Source organism: Euphorbia lathyris, chromosome 4 (genome assembly GCF_963576675.1).
Source record: "Euphorbia lathyris chromosome 4, ddEupLath1.1, whole genome shotgun sequence".
Lineage (NCBI taxonomy): Eukaryota > Viridiplantae > Streptophyta > Magnoliopsida > Malpighiales > Euphorbiaceae > Euphorbia > Euphorbia lathyris.
The window spans coordinates 23,940,278-23,962,879 of NC_088913.1; the positions used below are offsets into that span (position 1 = coordinate 23,940,278).

Below are 22,602 nucleotides of genomic sequence, written 5' to 3' on the forward strand. Positions count from 1 at the left end.
AATCGGATTGAATCGTACGAGTCGCGACTAGTAGGAGTCTAACAACTACCCTAAACTACATAAACTTACATATGCCATTTTTTGAATAAAGGCGGGCACCCAGGCATCCCAACTAGGTTAGCACCCCCGGAGCTCGATAAACAAACTTACATATGTCATTAATAAACTATTAACTAACTTTTGACTTAAATGATAACTAGTCCCTAAACTACATAAATCTTACTTCTAATATCTATTCAGTTTCAATCGTGAACATCCCAATCCAATTAGTTTAATTTAATGGTGGAATTTGAATAGAAGATAAGGAGATTGGACCTTTTATTTTGTTTTTAATTTATTACTAATTAGTGGCCACAGTATAAGCTAGGTCAATTATTTTTACATGCACTACTCAAGGTTCGTATTCTGATCATCTTTTTTTTCTTTTCATATTCTCTTTAGATAATTCATTTTTAAGTAAGCTTTTTGCATACACTAACAATTAAATTCAAAATCTAATTTAAGTACCTAAAAAAACAAACAACTAATCATTGGAATAGGACTAGTGCCACCAAGATCACCATAAAACGTGTTCCACATTAGTAATGATCCAAGTAATTATATCATGTTTAGTTGGTCATCCAATCAATCACTCTGTTAGATTTCTACTTTAAAACATCTATATTCTCAACACCGACTCAATCCAGTTACTAGAAGCAAATTCTATCAATATCAGAAGTCAAAAGATGAAGAGTTGTGCTTATTTTGGTAGGAAACTAGAGCATCTTTGTAACTTCAAGAAATCCTGCAAAACCTTAAACATTGGTGCCTTGATCTATAAAACCAACCCTTTCTGGATTCAACTTGTTTACTATCTATTCCTCTCTGTTCTTGGCTACTTAGCATTGAAAATCTCAAAGCCATGAACAGCTGAAACACTTAATGACCTTGACATCTTCTTCACTTCTGTCTCTTCTGCCACAGTTTCAAGCATGGGAACACTTGAAATGGAGGTCTTCTCCAATTCCCAACTTATAATCATTACCATTTTGATGTTAGTTGGTGGAGAAATCTTCCTTTCCATGCTTGGCCTTCTCTTTGCACTACACAAAACTGTATCATCCGTATCAGGGTCCAAAAAAATCCATTTTCCTGGTACTTCTTTACACGAATTGGCTTCGTTTTCGGGTGATTCTGATCAGAAACCCGAAAACGACGTTGAAGATAACACTACCTTGTCATTAGGCAATAGTAGTGATAGTTTAAAGTTTGCAGGAATTAAGAGTCTTGGTTATGTGGTTTTGGGTTACTTATTAGTAGTTCATTTAATTGGTTCTAGTTCAGTAGCTATTTATGCAAATTTAGTACCATCGGTTAGGAAATTACTAGCTCAAAAAGGAATCAATCTCAGAACATTTTCAATTTTCGTCACAGCAAGTACTTTTGCCAATTGTGGTTTTATACCGACGAATGAAAATATGATAATTTTTAAGAAAAATTCAGGACTTCTTTGGCTTCTAATGCTTCAAACTCTTTTGGGAAACACATTATATGCACCTAGTTTAAGATTTCTTATCTGGGTTTTGGAAAAATTCACAAAAAGAGAGGAGTTTAATTACATGTTGAGAAATACTAGTAGAGACACAGGACTAGGATATTCCCATTTGATGTCAAGTGTTCGTTGCTGGTCCATAGCTATGACAGCTTTTGGATTCATAGCGCTGCAATTCGTGGTGTTTTGTTGTCTGGAATGGAATTCTCCATTGATGGATGGGTTGAATGCTTATGAAAAGATTGTCGCTGTAATGTTTGAAGTGGTGAATTCAAGACATAGTGGTGAATCTGTTTTTGACCTCTCTGCCATCTCTCCTGCAATCTTGGTGATTTTCGTTGTCATGATGTGAGTTCATTCCTCTCTACCACATATGTTATCAAACATTCAAACAAATACTGGTAAAATTTATTCTTTTTTTTTCCATAAATTTCATCATGCAATGAAGGTGGAGGGATAGGGAGTCATGGAGGGTAGGTTGACCCCTCCAACTAAGGCAGTATTGGTCCAGATTATAGAAGAAAAAAAATAGAATTAGCGACACAATAATTCCGCCGTTAAAAGTACACTTTTGTTCAGTAACTCTGCATTACCGACAAAGGTATTCTGATCTGTTGTGGATTTGGCATCGGCGACGGAAATATCCGTAGTGCTTAGTCAGAATATTATTCTCTTTTGGAAAGATGGTATATATACGCATGAATATAGTGTAGGAATATAAAGGAAAAGGAGAAGACTTTTATACAGAATTGACTGGAAAATTTCAGAAAACTCGTAATCTTCCTGCAAAAACACAAATTTTTTTAATAATTGAGCACGTCAAACACCTTATATCAGTGAATCATATCACTTTATATATATGTGAGATATTATAACTTTTGCAGGTATCTTCCATCGTATACTGCATATTTGCCAATAAATGACGAAGAAGAAGTTGAAAGAAGTGGGAGAGAAATAAGAAAGAATAAAGTGGTCCAACTTTTGTTATTTTCACAGTTATCGTATCTGATAATTGCTATCGTTCTGGTTTGTATAGTAGAAGCACAAAAACTCAAGAAAGATCCTCTTAATTTCAATGTCTTCAACATCACGATTGAGGTTATAAGGTAGCAACTTTCATCTTCCTTCTATTTTTTTGGTGTTTAACTCTCTCCCAAAAGGCATCTTAAAAGCAAAGGATTATTGTATAATGACTAGACTAACTTATATTGGATATTTAGCACTTTGTTTTAAGAGGATGGGTTAACCTACAACCTTTTACCTTTAAAGTTAAGAGTATTAGAGTTTGCACACATATATAAAAGATGTATGAAAGATAAGAATAAAGCTATGTTCTTCGGTATCTATCTGTTCATGCTTTTTGATGATATGGTTGATTGACATAATGTATATATGGACCATACCTAAAAAGGGCGGCCCGGTCGCATTACGCGTCCCCGCTGAGCGAGGGTCCGGGGAGGGGTCCCACCACAAGGGTGTATTGGGGGCAAGCCTTCCCTATATGGACCATACCTATCACTAGGAAAATATATAACAACGTGCTTGATTTGAAAGAAAGTTAGGTGCATAAAAACTCTCAAATCAATAGCAAGTATCCTATTTCAGAGATTCATCATCAAAATAGTGTGATATAGCTAGGAATCCTAGCCTAGGATGTGGATTCTTTGCTGTTTAATATTTATATTTTTATTGTGGTTGTAGTGCATATGGAAATGTTGGTTTTTCAACCGGGTATAGCTGCGAAAGACAAATAAAAGCAGAGAGTAATTGCAAAGATGAATGGATTGGATTTGTGGGAAAGTGGAGCAATTTGGGAAAATTCATTCTTATTGTTGTTATGTTCTTTGGAAAGCTTAAGAAGTTCAATCAAAATGGTGGTAAAGCCTGGAAGCTATCCTGATGAACCACACATCAGTATAAAATGTCTTCTATTATTACAAGTAATTGTATTCCTAGTCTAATTATAACCGTTCCGCGCGTATGGTAGTATAGTTTGATTAGAAATTGTATTAGTAGGAGTGGCTGAAGAGGTCAGGGATTCGAGTTTTAGAAGCCGTCTCTTACCAAAAAAATTGGTAAAGAAGGCTTTAGCCCAGTACACCTTGTAGTGGGATCCCTTCCCGGACCCTCGTTTAAACGAAGACGCATAGTGCATCAGACCGCTTTTTTTTTTTTTTTGTGTTTTTTTATATGGTGTTTGTGAAATACATGTTATAAAATTATTCTGTGAATATAACTGTTATATGAGAGTCTTTTAAAATTTAAACACCAATATATATCAACCCAGAAAAATTTGTCTTCCTCCTTATCTACTATTGTGATTTTTTGGAATAATTCCTTTGGAATGAACAATATAATTTTTTCATATATGTCTCAATTCACTTCTAACCTATCATACAATCTGCTGACCTTACCTCCATCAATTGGGGATGCTCTTATTATTTGGGAACAACGAGATCATCAAGTTATTTTCAGAAATTATAATTGATTATCTAACTCTGATAGGATGAGTAGATTTTTTTTTTTTAATTATTTTTTGAGAAAATAGAATTAGTACTATTAAAGGCTTATATATAGGGATTAGTCGACCCAATGTGGTTCGAAGTACCGGATGGTTTAACAAAAAAAAAAAAAAAAGGCTTATATATAGGAACGCCATTGAAACAAACAAACAAACCAGGGAAAGGCTTATATATAGGAGCTGAGTTAGACATAATCCATAACGTTTAAATCAACGAAAAAGCAAGTCAATTTGGTGCCCTCTCTCTATAAGGGGATTTTATATTTAGATCGTGAAACAATCGTTCTTTTTTTCGAAAAGCTTCAGCGTAAGAATAATGTGACCGATAATACAATAATACGAATTTATAGTACCTCAACTATTTAGAAAAGGCCTAATACACAAATAACCCCCTAAACTTGTCCAAATGTTGCAAATTCCCCCCTCAACTTTCAATTGTAACAACTTACCCCTCAAACTTATCCAAAACTTTGAATCAAGAAATCACTAAAAAACGAATAGGAATAACAAAAAGAAGAAGAAGTTGAAGAATAAGTTGAAGAATTGAGGATTTGGTTATTTAAATACTGATTTTTTTGGATCCAAAGATCTGATTATCACATTCCACGAGGGTTTGCAGTTTTTTTATTTCACGTGTTTCTTCAACTGCAGTCAGTGTCAGCAATTTAGGGTTCTGTTTTACAATTTTACAAGTTTGAGGGGTTATGTTTTACAATTGGACAAATTTAAGGGATAAATCGTTATAATTGAAAGTTGGAGGGAACAGTTGCAACATTTAAACAAGTTCAGAGGGTTAGACCTTTAGAAAATGTATTCATACTTCCTGCGTACCTTCAAAATCCGTTATATAGTCTTTGGAATATTCTTAAATCCGCATATATATTCGAGACTCTTTACAACTAAAAAAGAAAATGTCTCGGAGACATCTACTTTTTTAGTTATAAAAAGTTATTCCAGAGAAATTCTAGAATGGATTAGGTTCATCATATGGGCAAATCTTAGTGGTGGTCTAAGCAATTGAGTGAGGACACCTCACTAACTAAGGAAGTTACATATATTGTCTTTTTCCTAAATTCAATTATTCTATTAAGATGGTTAATTACTTAATTTCATCCACTCATTAGAGTATGTTTGAAGTGCATAGATGGATTTCTCAATATTATAAATTAAAGACCAGTCTCCCACTTGTTCGGATCAATAGATTAGATTCCAACAATTGCAGTTCACCCAATGTTAGAAATTTCAAACTTAGATTGAGATTCTCACTCTTTTGCTACTCTACCTCGTGATTGATTGTGTTCTTACATATAAAGATAAGCATATTTCACTTAAAAGTGTTATTCTATGCATAAATACCTATTCCTTCTTATTTTAAAACTAGTTTTAAGGAGGAATTATATATATATATAGAGGCTCTAGATTTTATTTTATTTTCGGAGTAAAAAGGAGTTAGGAATTAATGAGGGCATATCATATGAAACAACCTAACCCAAAACTAAATATGAGTTCACACGGTGTGAGGCATATTCAACATATAGTGTGAACAAGTTGAAAGGAGGAGGAATTGAATGGCAATAGCGGAGCCAGAGCCGAAACCTCGGGAGCCTTGACCATGTAAGAAATTATTATTTTCACAATCACTTCATTTTCGATACCGATTAAACAAGCTAGATACCGATTTTTATGGTAATTTTTTTTCACAATCACTTCATTTTTGAGCTGATACCGATTTTTTTCCACCGGCACTTTATTTTATACCGTAAATTAGATTTCCTAAATTAGAAATCCCTAATTTATAAATTAAACTCTAAATTAGAATCTAAGTAAACAACGTATTAATAATCTCTAATTTAGGGATGCTTAATTTAGAAATTATAAACCTAGAAATAAAATAAAAAATAGAAAACTTAAGTCGAAGTTAGAAGTTGAATTGAGTGAGAATAGAAAACAATTGGGCAATTGAATTTTAAAACAAAAGTATGGTGTGATTTGGAAAATTTTCCTAAATCCCAAATATTTCCTCTCCTCTTCTTTCTTGCACCTGCGAAAAGAAAAAAGAGAGGAGCTTCATGTCTTTTTTTATTCAGAGATGGAAAGGGCAAAAATTCCCTTTCCATCTCTGAAACCAAAACACACGAAGAAAAAGACCTAGCGTCTCCTTCAATCGCCATGGCTGGAGGGGCTTCAGCCATGACAGCTTTCTGGCGGAGCCAGGATTAAAACCCCCTATCAAGGGATTTTCGGCGAGGCCGGAGGGTCGGCTGACCCTCCCCACCCCCTCTAGCTCCGCCTCTGTTGAATGGCGAAGGGCCACACGGCATGTGAGCTTTCCACATGTCGTGTGGGATGTTTGCTGGTCTCTAGAACTTTTGTGGAAGGTTTCACATGTCGTGTGAACATAAGAAGGGTCGCCTTCGTAATTCCTCGGAAACTCACCCCTCACACCGAGTCAATAGAAGATGCTCGTGTTGACTGGTCAAAACCCAACCACACGGCTTGTCAGACGAACCACACACCATTTGTTAATTATTATCTTGCCATTTATGTTTATTTAATATTTTGTCATCTTTCATGTAAAGCCTTTTTTGCCCTTATTACTAGTTGGAATTGTAACATAATGGGAGGGTTCTTTAGCCTTTATTACCCTAGGGTTAGGTAAGTATTTGAGCCCACATTTTGTAAGAAGAAACAATTTTATAAAATCGAACACATTTTCCTCTTTGGAAGCAAGGTTTATCAACCTTTGCGATTATTTCCTACTAGTTTTAGTTAGTGAAGTGATTGGTCTTTATTGGTTTAAGATCAAACCCTCATTATCGCCACGAATATTGTATCAATTGGTAGCAAAGTCGATCGTTTTCTAATCTGATACTTCTTTGGCAATGGTTCAATCGAGGTTACTACAAGAAGCTATGGAGACACAAGATAAGAAGATTGAAGACTTGAGAACTGAAGTAAGGGCGCAACATCGGGTTCTTACCAATGAGATGGTGGAAATGAGAGCATCCATAGAGTGGTGCCAACTAGAAATGTGAACGATGATCCAACAGCCCACTGGAGGTCATCAATGGAGAAATGAAGAAATTTTGATTCCTCAACCACAACGACAACCGACATCACCGCCTTTTCCTCCACCGAGGAGGAATCCGCCACCACCAAACCCGTATCAAAGGGACCGAGGGGCTCACTAGGTAAGAAGACCAAACTTTGTTATTGCACATAATGAAGATAATGATAGTGATGGATATGATGGTGTTGGGAATGTTGGTTTTGTTGATGATAGAAATGTTGATATTGTTAGGAGAAATCCATATGTTGATGTTGATCATGCTAGGGGAGGTTATGCTAGAAATTTTGATAGGAATGATGTTTTCAAGTTAAAAATTGATTTTCCTTCGTTTGGGGGTGAATTAGATGTTGAAGGGTTCTTGGATTGGCTATCAAAAGTGGAATGGTTCTTCAAGTATGCCGATATTCCAGATGAACGGAAGGTTTGATTAGGAGCTTACCGTTTGAAAGAGGGTGCTTCGGTATGGTGGGACCAATTGAGAGAGCAAAGGAGAAGAAGGGAAGGGAGCCGATTCGGTCTTGGCTTCGGATAAAGGCGATCCTTCGAGAGTGGTTTCTGCTGTCGGATTATGAACAATACATTTATAGCTCATATCGAGGATGTTCACAAGGCACTAGGAGCATCCACGAATAAACTTCGGAATTCTTACGACTTTCGACATGGGCTAACTTGTTGGAACCAAAAGTCAAAAGACTTTGATGCACTTTGGAGGATTGCGGTATAATATCCAAGATATGAATGGGACACAAATGGTGATCCGGTTGCAAGATGCACGGAGTTTAACACTTAAGGTGGAATTCCAATTGAGTGCAAGGAGCCGAGATAGCTACCGTCATTCTAGGGGGAGATAGTTCATTTATGGCAAGCGATCGGTCAAAGACGATAGACAATGGGAAGAAAGTGGCAAGTTCTTGTGGGGTGAAAGCTCCAATTATGAGGAAAGCATCGGTCGGGGTTGTGAGACCATTTAAGATAGCACCACCACCTCCTAGGGGCCACAATCCTTATGCCAAACCGGTACCAATTAAATGCTTCTGATGTAATGATTTGGGTCATCAGTCTAATGAATGTTCCAAAAGGAGGAGTGTTAATATGGTTTGAACATTATGAAGACGATTATGAGGTGTTTTGTGAACCGATAAATGAAGAGGATGACAGAGAATGTGATGATGGTTATGTCGTGCATGTTGTGAGGAGATTGTTGGTCTCTAATCGAATTGAAGAGGATCAACAGCATCAATGGTTCTGAACCCGTTGCTTAGTGCAAATGGAGAGGTGCAAAGTGATTATCGATAACGGAAGTCAATAGAAAATCATAAGCAATAGTGTCGTCCGAAAGTTCGGGTTATTTGTGGAGGCGCACCCAAACCCTTATAGCGCGGGGTGGATTAATAGTATGGTCGAGTTGCGAGTAGATCAAAAGTGCAAAGTGTTGATTGCTATTAGGGACTCCAAGATTATATTTACTATGATATTGTTGACATAGATGCATGTCTTGGGGAGACCATGGCAATTTGATAGAGATACTACTCATTTCGGAAGGAGAAACACTTATCGGTTCATGAAGGATGGAGTAAAGTATGCGCTAACCCCTATGATAAGGGAACGAAACTCGAAGAAAAAGGTGACATTGATTGTGTACCCTTGTAAACCTCAGACCCTAAAAGCCATTGGATAAGACAATGAGAAAACATAACAGACGCATGTGATCTTAAAGTATGATTCTAATTTCTAAAAAAAACAACTCTTAACTTCTTAAATGGACGTTTATCAACTTTATCACCATTAATTTAATAAAATTACCCCATGACTCATTACTGTAAGACATGTACTCTAGGCATTAGAATCTTAGGTTTCTGTTTTTTAGGAGCCATAACTAGAAAAGAAGTATCAAAATTACTTATAAAATAGCCAAAAAGAATAACATGAAGCAACAAGAAGGAAGAGTAGATGAACAAGGACTGAAAGATGCTCATCTAACACCTTCCTCCTTTTATAATCGTCAAGACGCAAATCAGACGACATGCATCATCATTACTAATAAGTAATGATCGGAGAGCATTAATTGGCTCCTGGTGAGCCTCCTAAAAAATGTGAAACTGTGACACATGGCAAACAAATATGAGATGTCGTCAACTCGAAAGATATCCAAAGCACAGAAAAACGTGCTCTGATAGTTGCATTTATGAGAAGACCAAGTGATGGACAAATCAACCATCACGAGCCACATAACCTCCTTATCAGTCCCTCAATCCTTAAAAAATCCCAAAATTATCAAGACCAATTCTCCTCCTTCAACTTATCAGGAATCAACAAGTACAACGCTTTCTGAAGATTATTATTTCATCTTAAAGAACGATAAATTAGACCGGCGGGGAATGTGATAGCGGACAAATATAAAGTCCGAACCATCATCTGAAATAAAAAAAAAAACACATGGCGTCACCATAATAAAATTGGTCAATACGACTCCATATTAGAGACCTTGGCTCCAAAAGTCTCAAAAAATCAAGAATCCGTCTGTTACAATAATTACACCCGACTGAATCACGGACCTAATGAGTTTAAAGGATATCAGTTCCGGATATTTGGGTGCACGCTCACCTATCAATAGGTGACACGTAGCACGTCCTGATCCTAAGCTCATAACCGTTTTCTACAACTCGATCACATTATAAATGAAATAAGAACAACTCAAAGTGTGCTATTTTATTCATTCATTAAGATTACATCTTAGCTTTGATATATTATTGTGTTCATCCTCAAATCTTACTCCAAACTGACTTACACGTACGTTGGAGTGGATTAACTGAACATTTGCAGTTTTTTACTTTGTTTATATCTAATTGCAAATTGAAAAATAGATTTACAAGATTCAACCACAACCGCTTCTTATTTTTGGACTTTTACTATTTTGTTACTAAACAACTTTATTTCATATAAATTTTTGTACTTTACTTCCTTTGATTTTAAATCCTGAATTGAATTCGCGACAACCAGTTGGAATCAGTTATTGAATGTTAAAGTTACTTTAATTAAATTAAAAGTATCAACTAACTAGATTTGTACAAGGACATTTAACAGTATTATCATTAGATGTTATAATGATATTTAGAAAATGTTAATAATAAAACAATGGTGGTAGACATTGGATAGGAAGGAAGTGGGTAAGAAATCAAATCAAACCCACCTTAGCATGATTTCTTCTTTTCAGTTAAAAAGGAAAACATTCTGGTTTTGGGTGTGGTCAAATCGTGTTGAATCCATATGATTTTGTTCAACCAATGGACTTCAAGAAATTCTCCAAGAAATTCTCAAATTTTGGAATATTAATATGGGCTAATTACAAATCTAGCCCAATTAAGATGGGTCATTTACATATTTAACCCACATTACTTCCATCTTACCAAATTAGACACTTTCAACCACTTTCGACAAAATTACCTTTAGTTCTATTCGATCGATCGATCTACTCCTGCTTCTTCTTCATCCGCTTCTTCTTCTTCTTCTTCTACTTCCTCTTCTTCGTTCAACTTCTTCTTCTTCTTCTCCTTCTACTTCCTCTTCTTCGTTCAACTTCTTCTTCTTCAATTGCTGATACCAATCGTTAGCAATTTTTGAGATTATTGACGTATTATGTTCAATTTTCCGTAGAAATGGTATGTTTTTAGCTTATACATCTGATTTTCTCGTTGGTCTTGCCTCTTTCTTCATCTGTAATGGTATCGTTTCAATTTCCTCTATTTTCCATAATTTTTCTCCATTTTCCTCCGTTGTTGTCGCATTTGTGACGAAATTTGTCGCATTTCGTCACAAATGCGACAACAGTTGTTGCATTTCGTCGCAAATGCGACAACTCTTGTCGCATTTGTGACGAAATGCGAAAATGCGATAAGAGTTGTCGCATTTGCGACGAATGGCGACAACTGTTGTCGCATTTGTGACGAAATGCGACAAATTTCGTCACAAATACGATAACAATGGAGGAAATTTGAGAAAAATTGTGGAAAATAGAGGAAATTGAAACGATACTATTACAGATGAAGAAATAGGCAAGACTAACGAGAAAAGCAAGCGTATAAGCTAAAAACATATCATTTCTACGGGAAATTGAACATAATACGTCAATAATCTCAAAAATCGCTAATGATTGGTATCAGAAATTGAAGAAGATGAACCGAAGAAGAATTTGAAATGAAGAAGCAGAAGATGACCCAGAAGAAGAAGAAGAAGCGCATAAAGCGGAAGAAGAAGAAGCAGGAGTAGATCGATCGATTGAATATAACTAAGGGTAATTTTGTCCAAAATAGTTGAAAATGTCTAATTTGGTAAGATGGAAGCAAACTGGGTTAGATATGTAAAGAACCCCTTTTAATTGGGCTAGATTTGTAATTAGTCCTATTAATATTTGGGTAAATAATTAATTACTTCATATATTTTCCCAAGTACATTATTCGGTCCACACATATATTTTAGGGTAAACAACTATAAGACCTCTATATTTTTACTTGATATGGTTGAATCAACGTGCAACTAAACAAAAACAAAATCAAAAGAGGCCACAACGAATCCGCTTCGATGCATAAGTCAGTTTGTGGAAAAGACTGGAGGATGATCACAATCAGTAAACAAAGTGGTAATATAAGCTTAATGTAAAAATGAATGAATTTGTTTACCTCGAGTTGAGCTTACTCTATTTATACTAATGTGGAGCTGTAAAAGACGGATACCAATTGTGGAGCGGGGTGGGCCACATGTCTCCTATTGATAAGAGGGAGTGACATTAAATATCATACCCGATATCCCTCAAGGCCACTTGGCCCGTCCCAAGATCGGGTGTGATTGTGGCAACGGCTGGATCCTTCACTGCGTTTAGTGAAGCTTCTCGAGTCAAGCTTCTAGTATGTAGTCATTTTGCTGTACTTAGACGAGGAGACAATACATATTCTATCTTTTGAGAGTAGGTTTATGCTTATGTGGTTTCACGTGGCAAGGTTATATTTGCATGATATTAGATGTCCCCCCAATGTCTAATTTATCGTTCTTACATTGGTTTCAGGAAGCGTTGTACTTGGCATCTCCTGATAAGTTGATCCAGGGGGATTTGAATTTTGGTACCTTTTTGAAAGTTTTTTGAGAAATGGGGGATTGATAAGGAGGTTATATGCGGGCTCCTAACGGTTGATTTTCCCTTCGTCTAGTGCTCATAAATGCAACTGTCATGGCACATTTTCTTGTACTTCTAGGAGCCTTTCGAGTTGATGGCAGTTTCTCTCTGCGTTCCACGTGGCATAATATTACGATTTTTAAGGATGCGTGTCAAAGGAATTTAATGCTTCTTTAAACATTGTTAATAAGTGATGATAATGCCTGTTGCTTTGCATGTCTTCCGAGTAGTATAAAAGAGTTTGACTTTTATTGAGGGTTTATATTTACTCATTGCTCTCTTTCTTGCCTCGTGTTTTGCTGGAACTTTTGCTGGTGATTTCGGCTTTTAAGTGGAAGTGTTTCCTCAACTTTCTTCTTTTTTTCTATGTTTTCCTTTCCTAGTTATGGCTCCTAAAAAACAAAACCCTAAGAAAGTCTCTGAAGCAGACAAGTCTTGGGAAGAAGAAGGCAAAGAAGTTTATTTGCATGTTGAAGAGCAGATGTTTATGCTAATCGTAGTGAAGCTTAAGTCGTTCATTAAAGGTTATCTCGATTTGCAAAGGATGGATGTTCGTGCCTCCTCCCTAACTTGCCGAGTAGGGTTTGGTCGTCGAGGTTACTAACATGTGGAGATGGGGCTGTGAGCTGTGATTTCCCCTTAGGAGAAGTGTGGAGCATATTCTGGCAGAATTTGCCTTTTGTCCTTCCTAGATCTCCCCGAACTCCTGGTGAAGCTGCTTACTTTCACTAAGATTTCTCACGACTTCAATATTGAGTTGAATAGGGCCATATTTTGCGCCTCTAGAGGCGCATGTTGAGGGTCATGGATGACCTCGATATTTGGATATGGATAAGAAATGGACCACCTTCCTGACCAACAAAATTGATAGTTTTAAGGGGTTCAAGATGAAGTGGTTCCTGTTTGGCCTCAACAAGGATGATTCAGATAGCCCTTATGCTGGCGTCTTTCCCTTCTATGTAGATTGGAATCCTGTTCTTAGAGAATGCAATGGATGAAGGGAGGAGAGGGCACTAATTGAGGCTAAGAAGGGGGTTGTGGATCAATATTCATTAAGTTTGATCTAGAATAGGATTATGCAGACATGATCCAAATGATGGAGACATACATGTTATGTTGTCTAAAGGTCCCGAATGGGGTGTTGTATGCCACTGGCACGCCCGAGTATGCTGATCTTCTCCGAGGTGAATTTTATGTGCTTTGTTTTGATTGTTTTGTTTTATGTTGCAGGTCTTTATTATGTCTAATGATAAGTGCAATTTATGTTGGGGTTTAGTGTCCTATAGACAATTGTTGCAGGATACAAACTTAATGTAAATGAATTGTTCTTTATGTCATTTGTTTTAATGAGATATATGTTTTATAACTATATAAAGGCAATCCCTTTTAAGCACTAAATAAAGTCTAACAAAAGGAAATCCATAAGTTTGTTTAAAGTGATTATAAAGTGTTCATACAAGCATGAAGTGAGACAAAACTTTATAATAAACTAATGAACTTAAAACCACCCCAAGTCAAGTGATATGTTTAGGATTGATATATCACTGTTGAGACTTGTATGTAACAATGTCTTCTGTCCGATAGAAAGCTGATCTCACAAGCTTCATATATATAGATATCTGGACAGTTACATAGATCCGATGAAACGTCGTTCATTAGGATTGGGGATCCGATTTGAGATAACAGTATGGGTAGATTCTTCCTTGTCACCTATTCATCTCATTGGTATTAATAGGTATAACTAATCCTCAGACTCAAATGAATGTTAATTGGTCATCCTGAATTACTGAATGTGAGACTTTGATCCTGTGGTCCCACGATCCTTAACAGAGATGACTCTGGGGTGTGAACTGCAAAGGTTGGGTGTCACAGGAGGTAATGTCAGGGTAGTTATACATTGGATTGAGCATTTATCACTCCCGATTAATGGGAGATACATCCAAGGATCGCTTGTGGAAGACTCGACTCTAAATCCTTGCAAGGTGATAGCTTGAGAGTAGAAATACAGATTTCACTTAACCTATCTATTTGAGTTGACTCGGCCTGTATAAGTAAAATGAACGTCTCGCTATATGTGACTTGACATCACCCATAGTTTTCTGTTTTGATTATCGAATGAAAAATTCGTTTAAAAGTTTGTTTTTACCAAGTTGTAAATCAAAACGTTAAATGAATTGAAATCAAAATAATTGGGACATGCATAATCGACGTTTTATATGGTTATATTAATCTAAGGCTTAATATAAAGATACGAAACGATAAGATGTAAAATTGGATGAAAGTTCATTTGACGAGTTAATGTGATTAACCTAAATATTACATAAGACGGTTATGTAATCAACCAATTAAATTTATTTAATTGAGTCTTTGCATGTTTGGAGTTATGGACATATTTGGACCCTCTTTTAGTCTTTTGGTATTTTTGAAATAGGGCCTGCGCGTCCTGCCTTTCTACTATCTATTGTAATTTCTCCTCTCATCTGATTCCCTTCAATTCAATTGAAGTTTTCTTATAGTAGTATAGAAATTAATATGTAATTTCAAGGCGCCATGGAGAAGACGGAGGACCTAAAGAGAAATATGTAATAATTAGTATTTCCTTAGGTTTGACCTTTTATTCCGTCTCTGGCTCGACGGAATAATTTAGATGATATGTCCATAACGCCAATGTATGTATGTATGTATGTGTGTCTGATGTATGCTAAAGCAAATCAAGACTAAGTTAGATTATGAGACTTAAATAAAAATCCCTCATTAAAAAGTTAAGTAAATAAGCAAGTTATTAAAATCGGTTGCCCCTCCCTAATATTATAATTCAGCCGGCAGTACTGGGGGCCTTTGGGTTGTTGGCTAAAGTCAAGCTCGGGGTCTTATGGTAACACCTGGATTATCGAAAATCGTTCTTTCATGAATATGGGGTAGTACTTAAATTAGATTATGATAATTGGATGGGCAAACTCATGTTGTCATAAACTAATGGGCAAAATGGTTGGGATTAATATGAATGACATATTAGTTACTAATGTGGTTAGTAACCCAATAACCTAGGAATCACATTCGAGATGTGATTGATTGCATGAATCTACCTAACAAATGGGACTAGCTTGTTGGCTAAAGTCAAGGCGAAATCTCAGGAGTTAGGATCCTAGCTCACTAAAGGATTTGTGAAATTCTTCGAATTAATATGGAGGGTTATTAATTAGGCAAAATAGTGGGAGCAATCTGAAATAAATTAAAAGGCCTATAATTTTAGATTGTTATACTTTAAAGCAAATGAATGACATACGTTTACTCTTTCTCACTCTCAGGTTTTGTTTAAACATACGCTCTTAAAATCATGACTAACACCAATCTGCGTTACATCCTTACCGATAACAAATTGAATGGTTCAAACTTCACCGACTGGTTTCGTAACCTCAAAATTGTTTTGAAGTTCGAAAGGAAAGGGTATGTACTTGATACACCGATACCCCCTTACCCAATGGATGATGCTCCCTACCAAGAGGTTTATGCTTACTTGAAGCATAAAGTTGATGACGATCAAGTAGGGGACATCATACTTGCATCATTGACACCGGAGGTTAAAAGGCAACTACATTCAGATATGGATGCCTCTTCCATGGTCAAGCACCTTAAAGAGCTATTTGTGATAGAAACTCGGTGCGAGCGCTTCGAAATAACCAAAGAGTTATATAAAAGCAAGATGCAGGAGGGCACATCTGTGATGGTACATTGTGCCAAGATGATCAGCCTCATAACCAAGTTTTCTAGTATTGGAGATGCGATGGACCATGAACTCAGTGAAAACTTACTTCTACAGTCCCTCCCTGAGAGCTACTCACAGTTCATCATGAACTATCAGATGAGTGGCTTGCAAACCTCTCTTGTAGAGCTTGCACATATGCTCGAGTCAGTCGAGCCCATTATAAAAGAAAACGAGGAAATGTCGGCCCTTGCTATTGAAGGATCGAGAAAAAGGAAAGGGGTCGCTCCCGATCCAAACCATCTTGATAAATGCAAGGGGGCTGTGCTCACCGAAACAAAGGGAAATGAACCAAAGAAGCCCAAAGGAAAGTGCTACTATTGTGGTGACTTAGGGCATTGGAAGAGGGATTGCATGGAGTACCTAACCTTCCACGAGAAGGAAAATAACGGTGCTTCAGCATCTGGTATGTTTTATATTGAAATAAATACAGTTTCATTGTCTGAATCTTGGGTACTTGATACCGGATGTGGATCTCATATTTGTACAAATATGCAGGAGCTAAAACAGACTAAGGAACTTAAGAAAGGAAGCATAAACTTGCGAGTGGGAAATGGAGCAAGAGTTGCCGCCCTCGCAATTGGAGATTATGTTTTACTTTTGCCCTCTGGGCTTGTAATAGAATTAAGGAATTGTTTATACGTTCCTGAGATGTCTCGTAACATTATTTCTATTAGCCGTCTTGTTGACGACGGTTTTCATATTTCAATAAAGAACAATAGTTGCAATTTTTATAAAGATTCGATCTTTTATTTTTCAGGAATATCACAAAATGGGATTTATGTGTTAGATGATAAAACTCATGTTTTTGCAATTGATACCAAAAGACATAAGATAGATAATTCAACTTACTTGTGGCATTGTCGTTTAGGCCATATAAATAAGAGACGCATGCTAAAGCTACATTCAGATGGGCTTATAGATCCAATCGATTCCGAATCATTGGAAACATGCGAATCATGTTTAAAAGGTAAAATGACAAAGACACCCTTTAGCAATAAAGGTGAGTGTGTATCAGACAATCTAGGACTCATTCATTCAGATGTATGCGGTCCTATGTCCGTCCAAGCAAGAGGAGGATTCAGATACTTCATAAGCTTCATAGATGACCATACTCGATATGGTTACATCTACTTGATGAGGCACAAATCAGAAGCTTTTGACAAGTTCAAATGCTTCAAGGATGAAGTGGAAAATCAATTAGGAAAGAAAATAAAGACGCTTCGATCCGATCGAGGTGGCGAATATCTTTGAGATGATTTTCTGAATTATCTAACTGAATGTGGGATATGCTCACAATGGACACCTCCCTATACACCACAACACAATGGTGTATCCGAGAGGAGAAACCGTACCCTATTAGATATGGTACGATCCATGATGAGCATGGCCTTACTTCCAAAATCGTTCTGGGGCTATGCCTTAGAAACTGCCCTCTTCACCCTGAACCGAGTACCAACTAAATCCGCTAGTTCCACACCATATGAATTGTTCATTGGTAGGAAACCTGTGTTCTCATTTATGAGAGTATGGGGTTGTTCAGCATATGTCAAACGCATAGCATCCGACAAATTAGATTCTAAATCTGATAAATGTTTCTTCATTGGATATCCCAAAGAAACCATGGGGTATTACTTCTATCATCCAGATGATCAGAAAGTAATAGTATCTAGATATGCAACCTTCTTAGAGAAAGAGTTTCTCGAAGAAACACAAAAGGGAAGCGGGATCGAACTCGACGAAGTTCAAGAGGAAGAAACACCGACTGAAACAACAGAAGCGGTTGAGGTACCCGAAGAAGTCCCATTAGATGAGACTCCAGTGGCACCTATTCGTAGATCACGAAAGAGTTCGTGAACTCCCAGTTAGATATGGTTTTCTAGTGGGAGATGATAACGAGGTTCCCGTGTTAGACGACGAACCCGAAATTTACGAAGAGGCTCTTACTAGTCCAGATTCTAAAGCATGGCTTGAAGCCATGGATTCTGAAATGGATTCCATGTATACTAACCAAGTGTGGACTTTGGTTGATCCACCTGTAGACACCGAGTCGGAGGACCTGTGACGAAAACATGAAAACAAGACGGTTGAAGCGATTGATTCCGGAAGTTTTGAAAAATATATAAAGAATAATAAGCGAAGGAAAATTAGCGGCATGGCGCGGGTGCTTCGCAGCATCTGGCACGCGGACGACAATGGTCGAACGCCCGCTCGGCGACGCGGGACGTGCGCTCGGCGTCCGTCGGACGCACCGCAAGTGGCACGCTCTCGACGTCCGAGCAATGCCCGGGTCCGATGGCACGGGGCGCGCTCTCGTGGGCCGCTGAGCGCACGTGCCCGATAGCGCGAAGCGCGAGTTCGGCGGCCGCGACGTGTGAGCGTCCGACGGCGCGGGACGCGCGCTCGGCGGCCGCGGGGTGCGCACGCCCGATGGCTCGAGGCACGCCCCGAGGGTCGTCTGGCGGGCACCCAACCACGTCAGGCGAACGCCCGACGGAGGTTGGGCGCGGGCGCCCAACCTAGCGTTGGGCGCTCGCCCAACAAATGTTGGGCGGCCGCCCAACAAGGTTGGGCGGTAGCCCAACACTAGGTTGGGCAGCTGCCCAACCCCAATGGGCGACGCCCAATTTCTTTTGAGCGTCGCCCATTGGTCCGGGGACCCGTTTGCCTATAAAAAAGGCACGGATCCCCATGCAAAAAAAAGAGGGAAGAAGGGAGGACGAATCCTTAGAGAGCTTCTCACACTAGATATTTTTCTAGAGAGAGGAAGTTGATTTTTTTAGGAAAAAACATTTTTTTTCCTAAAAATTGAAAATCTCTAAATTTTCTAAGTTCAATTTTTACTAAATTTTTTATAAAAAACGGGAGCTCGTGGTTCGTGGAATCAATCGGCTTCAACTGTCAGATACCGAATTCAAGGTATTATCCGAGGACTAGACTCTTTATTTTATTTAATTTATTCTCTTCTTCTATTTTTATGCTATAGTTTTTATTCATTTAGTCATTTATTTATTTTGTCACATTTTATTTAATTAGCGTATTTATTTAATTTTCGTTTCGTGTTAAATAAAATTCGGTTTTGTTTTAAAATAAAAAACCTCGTTTTGATGTCCCAATACGAACCGTGATCCGATAAAAGGTAGTTTGGGTATCGAAAACGTTGTAATTACAAGTTTTTAATTTAAAAGGAATTTCCAAATAATGTTTTGAAATAAAAAAACGTCGTTTAGGAATTTCCGTTTTCGACTATGATCCATCTTTGGTAGTTCGGAAACCCAAAACGATTGAATTAGATTTAATTTAAAGCTTTTGAATAAATCTGAAACATTTAGGAGTGCTGCTGTAATTTACCTATTCTGTCAGTAAATGCTGTTTACCGACGGATTTTTCGTTGGTAAATCTGCCAAAATGTAAAAATGCCATTTCAGTCCCTTTTTCTTAACTTTTAAACTTTTAATCCTTAGTACATATATATAAATATGTAATATATGTTTTTCAAATTATTTTAGAACTTTAGCCTATATAATCATTCTAGAATATTTGTATATTATTATTTATTCCATTTTACAATATAAGTATAAGTATATATATGTATTCCTTTTTATTAATTTGGATTATGTTTTAAATGTTAGTAATTGGTATTTTGAGAAATAATTAATATATATTAACATATGGTATTTTTGGTATTTAAAACTATAGTAGTTATGTATATGTATAGTTTTTGGAACATTTGGGTTATTTTAGTGATTATTGAATAAAATTATTTTTGGATAAGAATTATTTTCTTAGTTATAGGATTTACTTATTATTTTCACATTTTCAAAGTATAGATATATTGTACCTATTATTTTTATATATACATATAGCTTCTTTTGTATTAACTCTTATTTTATATTCTATTTTTGATTTAAATGTATATACGTATGTACAAATTATTTTCTTTACCCTTTGAGCCCATTCATGGGTCCATATTACAAATGGGCTTTATTTAAGTGTAAATATTAGTTAAAATAAGTTTATTGTTGTAATTATAACAATTAGAGAGTCCATTAAATAAGTGGAGAAAATAAATCACAAAAAAGAGAGTTTTCAATTGAATTATTTAAACTAATGAGTTTTTTTTTTCTAATGTAAATAAATAGAGTCATTCTTGTTAATATTCCAAATCGTCTTCAAAACACCACGTTTTAAAACCTTAATCCGTTCCAAAGGCGGATTAAAGGATCATTGTAATTAAAATCGTTTTCTTTGCAAATAATAGATTTTTGAATCATTTTCTTAAAGGGTTTGTACAAAATGAAATTGACTTGTATGTTTAACCACGTTTTCTTATTAAAAGGTTCTTTATCTCAAACGTTTTCAAATACTCGAGTCGTTCCAACGGCGATTCGGGTAAGCTTCATCAAACGAGGTTTTAAAACGCTCCTAAATCGTTCCAACGGCGATTAAGGTGCGAACCATGTAAATAAAACTCGTTTTGGGGAAATAAGTTAGTGTAGAATAAACACACAACATAACATTTAAATGCGGTTGTAAATAAATCATTTCTTTCTTCCCTCTCTGTGTATGTATAAACATAAATGGGTGATTCTTTACTGAGATGGCTTTTCAATATCATATGCTCAAAATCCTTTCTAAAAAGAGAAAGAAAAGGGTTTCAAATGAATTTTAAACTTAAAGAAGTATACGATTAGTCCGTTATCGCCTAACATGCTGAGTAGGAGGCCGGTGGTTCATAACCGGGCGATGTCGGGGTGCCTAGTAGCCTTTCTCCGGAAAGGAGCTAGCCTTCTCGGCTCGTACCTAAGTTTCCCGAACCCACACCGGTCTCCCGCAAGGGATCGGTGTTCATTTTCCCATTCATGGGTGGCGACTCTTCCATATCTCCGAGCTCCGGTCCTGCCGAGCAGCTTGATTCCACGATTGGTTGCTTTCGGCGCCAATCACCGCTTACGTCGCCATGAGGTTGTCCACCCCCCGGTCCGCCCGGGAGATTAGGCCGCGGCACCTCGTCTAACACCACCCGAAGGGATAATTCCCATTGGGTGCAGGTGGATCTTCAAAAAGAAGACTGACATGGATGGAAAGGTTAGCACCTACAAGGCTAGGTTGGTAGTGAAAGGATATCGTCAGAAACAAGGTGTTGATTATGACGAAACCTTCTCTCCTGTTGCCATGCCAAATCAATCAGAATCATGCTTGCTATTGCCGCTCACTACGATTATGAGATTTGGCAAATGGATGTGAAAACAGCTTTCCTAAATGGAAACCTGCTTGAGGATGTATACATGATGCAGCCTGAAGGTTTCATATCAAAGGATGCAAATAAAGTTTGCAAACTTCAGAGATCCATTTATGGACTCAAGCAAGCATCTAGAAGCTGGAACAAGCGTTTTGACGAAACCATAAAACAATTTGGTTTCGAACAAAATTGCGAAGAAGCTTGCATTTACAAGAAAGCAAGTGGGAGCTCTATAGCATTTCTCATACTATATGTGGACGATATACTGTTAATGGGAAATGACATTGCTCTATTACAATCGGTGAAAGTATGGTTATCTGGTAACTTCTCAATGAAAGACCTTGGTGAAGCAGCTTATATACTTGGTATAAAGATCTATAGAGATAGATCGCGAAGACTGCTTGGTCTTTCACAGGCTACATACATTGAAAAGGTGCTAAATCGGTTTAGCATGCTTGAATCGAAACGAGGTAACTTACCCATGGTACATGGAGTAAAGTTAAACAATCATCAATGTCCTAAAACTGATGATGACAAACGATGCATGGCTATAGTCCCGTACGCTAGCGTGATCGGTTCGATTATGTATGCTATGCTATGCACTAGACCTGACGTAGCGTTCACGTTATCTGTAACGAGTCGTTACCAAGGGAATCCGGGAGACGAGCATTGGATTTCCGTCAAGAACATTCTTAAGTACTTGAGAAGGACTAAAGACATGTACCTAGTGTACGGAGAAGGAGATCTGAAAATTGAAGGATTTTCAGACGCTAGTCATCTCACAGATGAGAATGATTTTAAATCCCAATCAGGATACCTGTTTATCTTGAATGGGGGCGCGGTCAGTTGGAAAAGTTCCAAGCAGGGAAGCGTAGCTTTCTCTACGACCGAGTCAGAGTACATCGCTGCTGCGGAAGCAGCAAAGGAAGCAGTTTGGATTAGAAAGTTCATTACAGAACTAGGAGTGGTGCCTGACATTGTCAATCCCATTACTCTGTACTGTGATAACAATGGAGCCATTGCGCAAGCAAAGGAACCACGGTCTCATAATGCATCCAAGCACTACCTAAAGCGATACCACATCATTAGAGAGATTGTGGCTAGAGGAGATGTGAGAATAGAAAGAGTACCTACAGAGGACAACGTTGCAGATCCGTTGACAAAGCCTTTAACCCAGAAAGTACATGATCGTCATTTAACTTCTACTGGGATAAGTTTTAGAAACAATTGGCTTTAGTCCAAGTGGGAGTATGTTGGGGTTTAGTGTCCTATAGACAATTGTTGCAGGATACAAACTTAATGTAAATG

The 22,602-nt window shown here is 37.3% G+C and overlaps 1 protein-coding gene across 1 annotated transcript; it reads left to right on the top strand.

Moving 5' to 3' along the window:
- Positions 1-567: 567 nt before the first annotated feature.
- Positions 568-3,755, top strand: LOC136226743 (sodium transporter HKT1-like). The gene is made up of 3 exons (XM_066015386.1): positions 568-1,879; positions 2,416-2,637; positions 3,233-3,755. Exons 1-3 carry the CDS (start codon positions 972-974, stop codon positions 3,429-3,431), a joined length of 1,329 nt encoding a protein of 442 aa, XP_065871458.1. The 5' UTR covers positions 568-971; the 3' UTR covers positions 3,432-3,755.
- Positions 3,756-22,602: the final 18,847 nt, after the last annotated feature.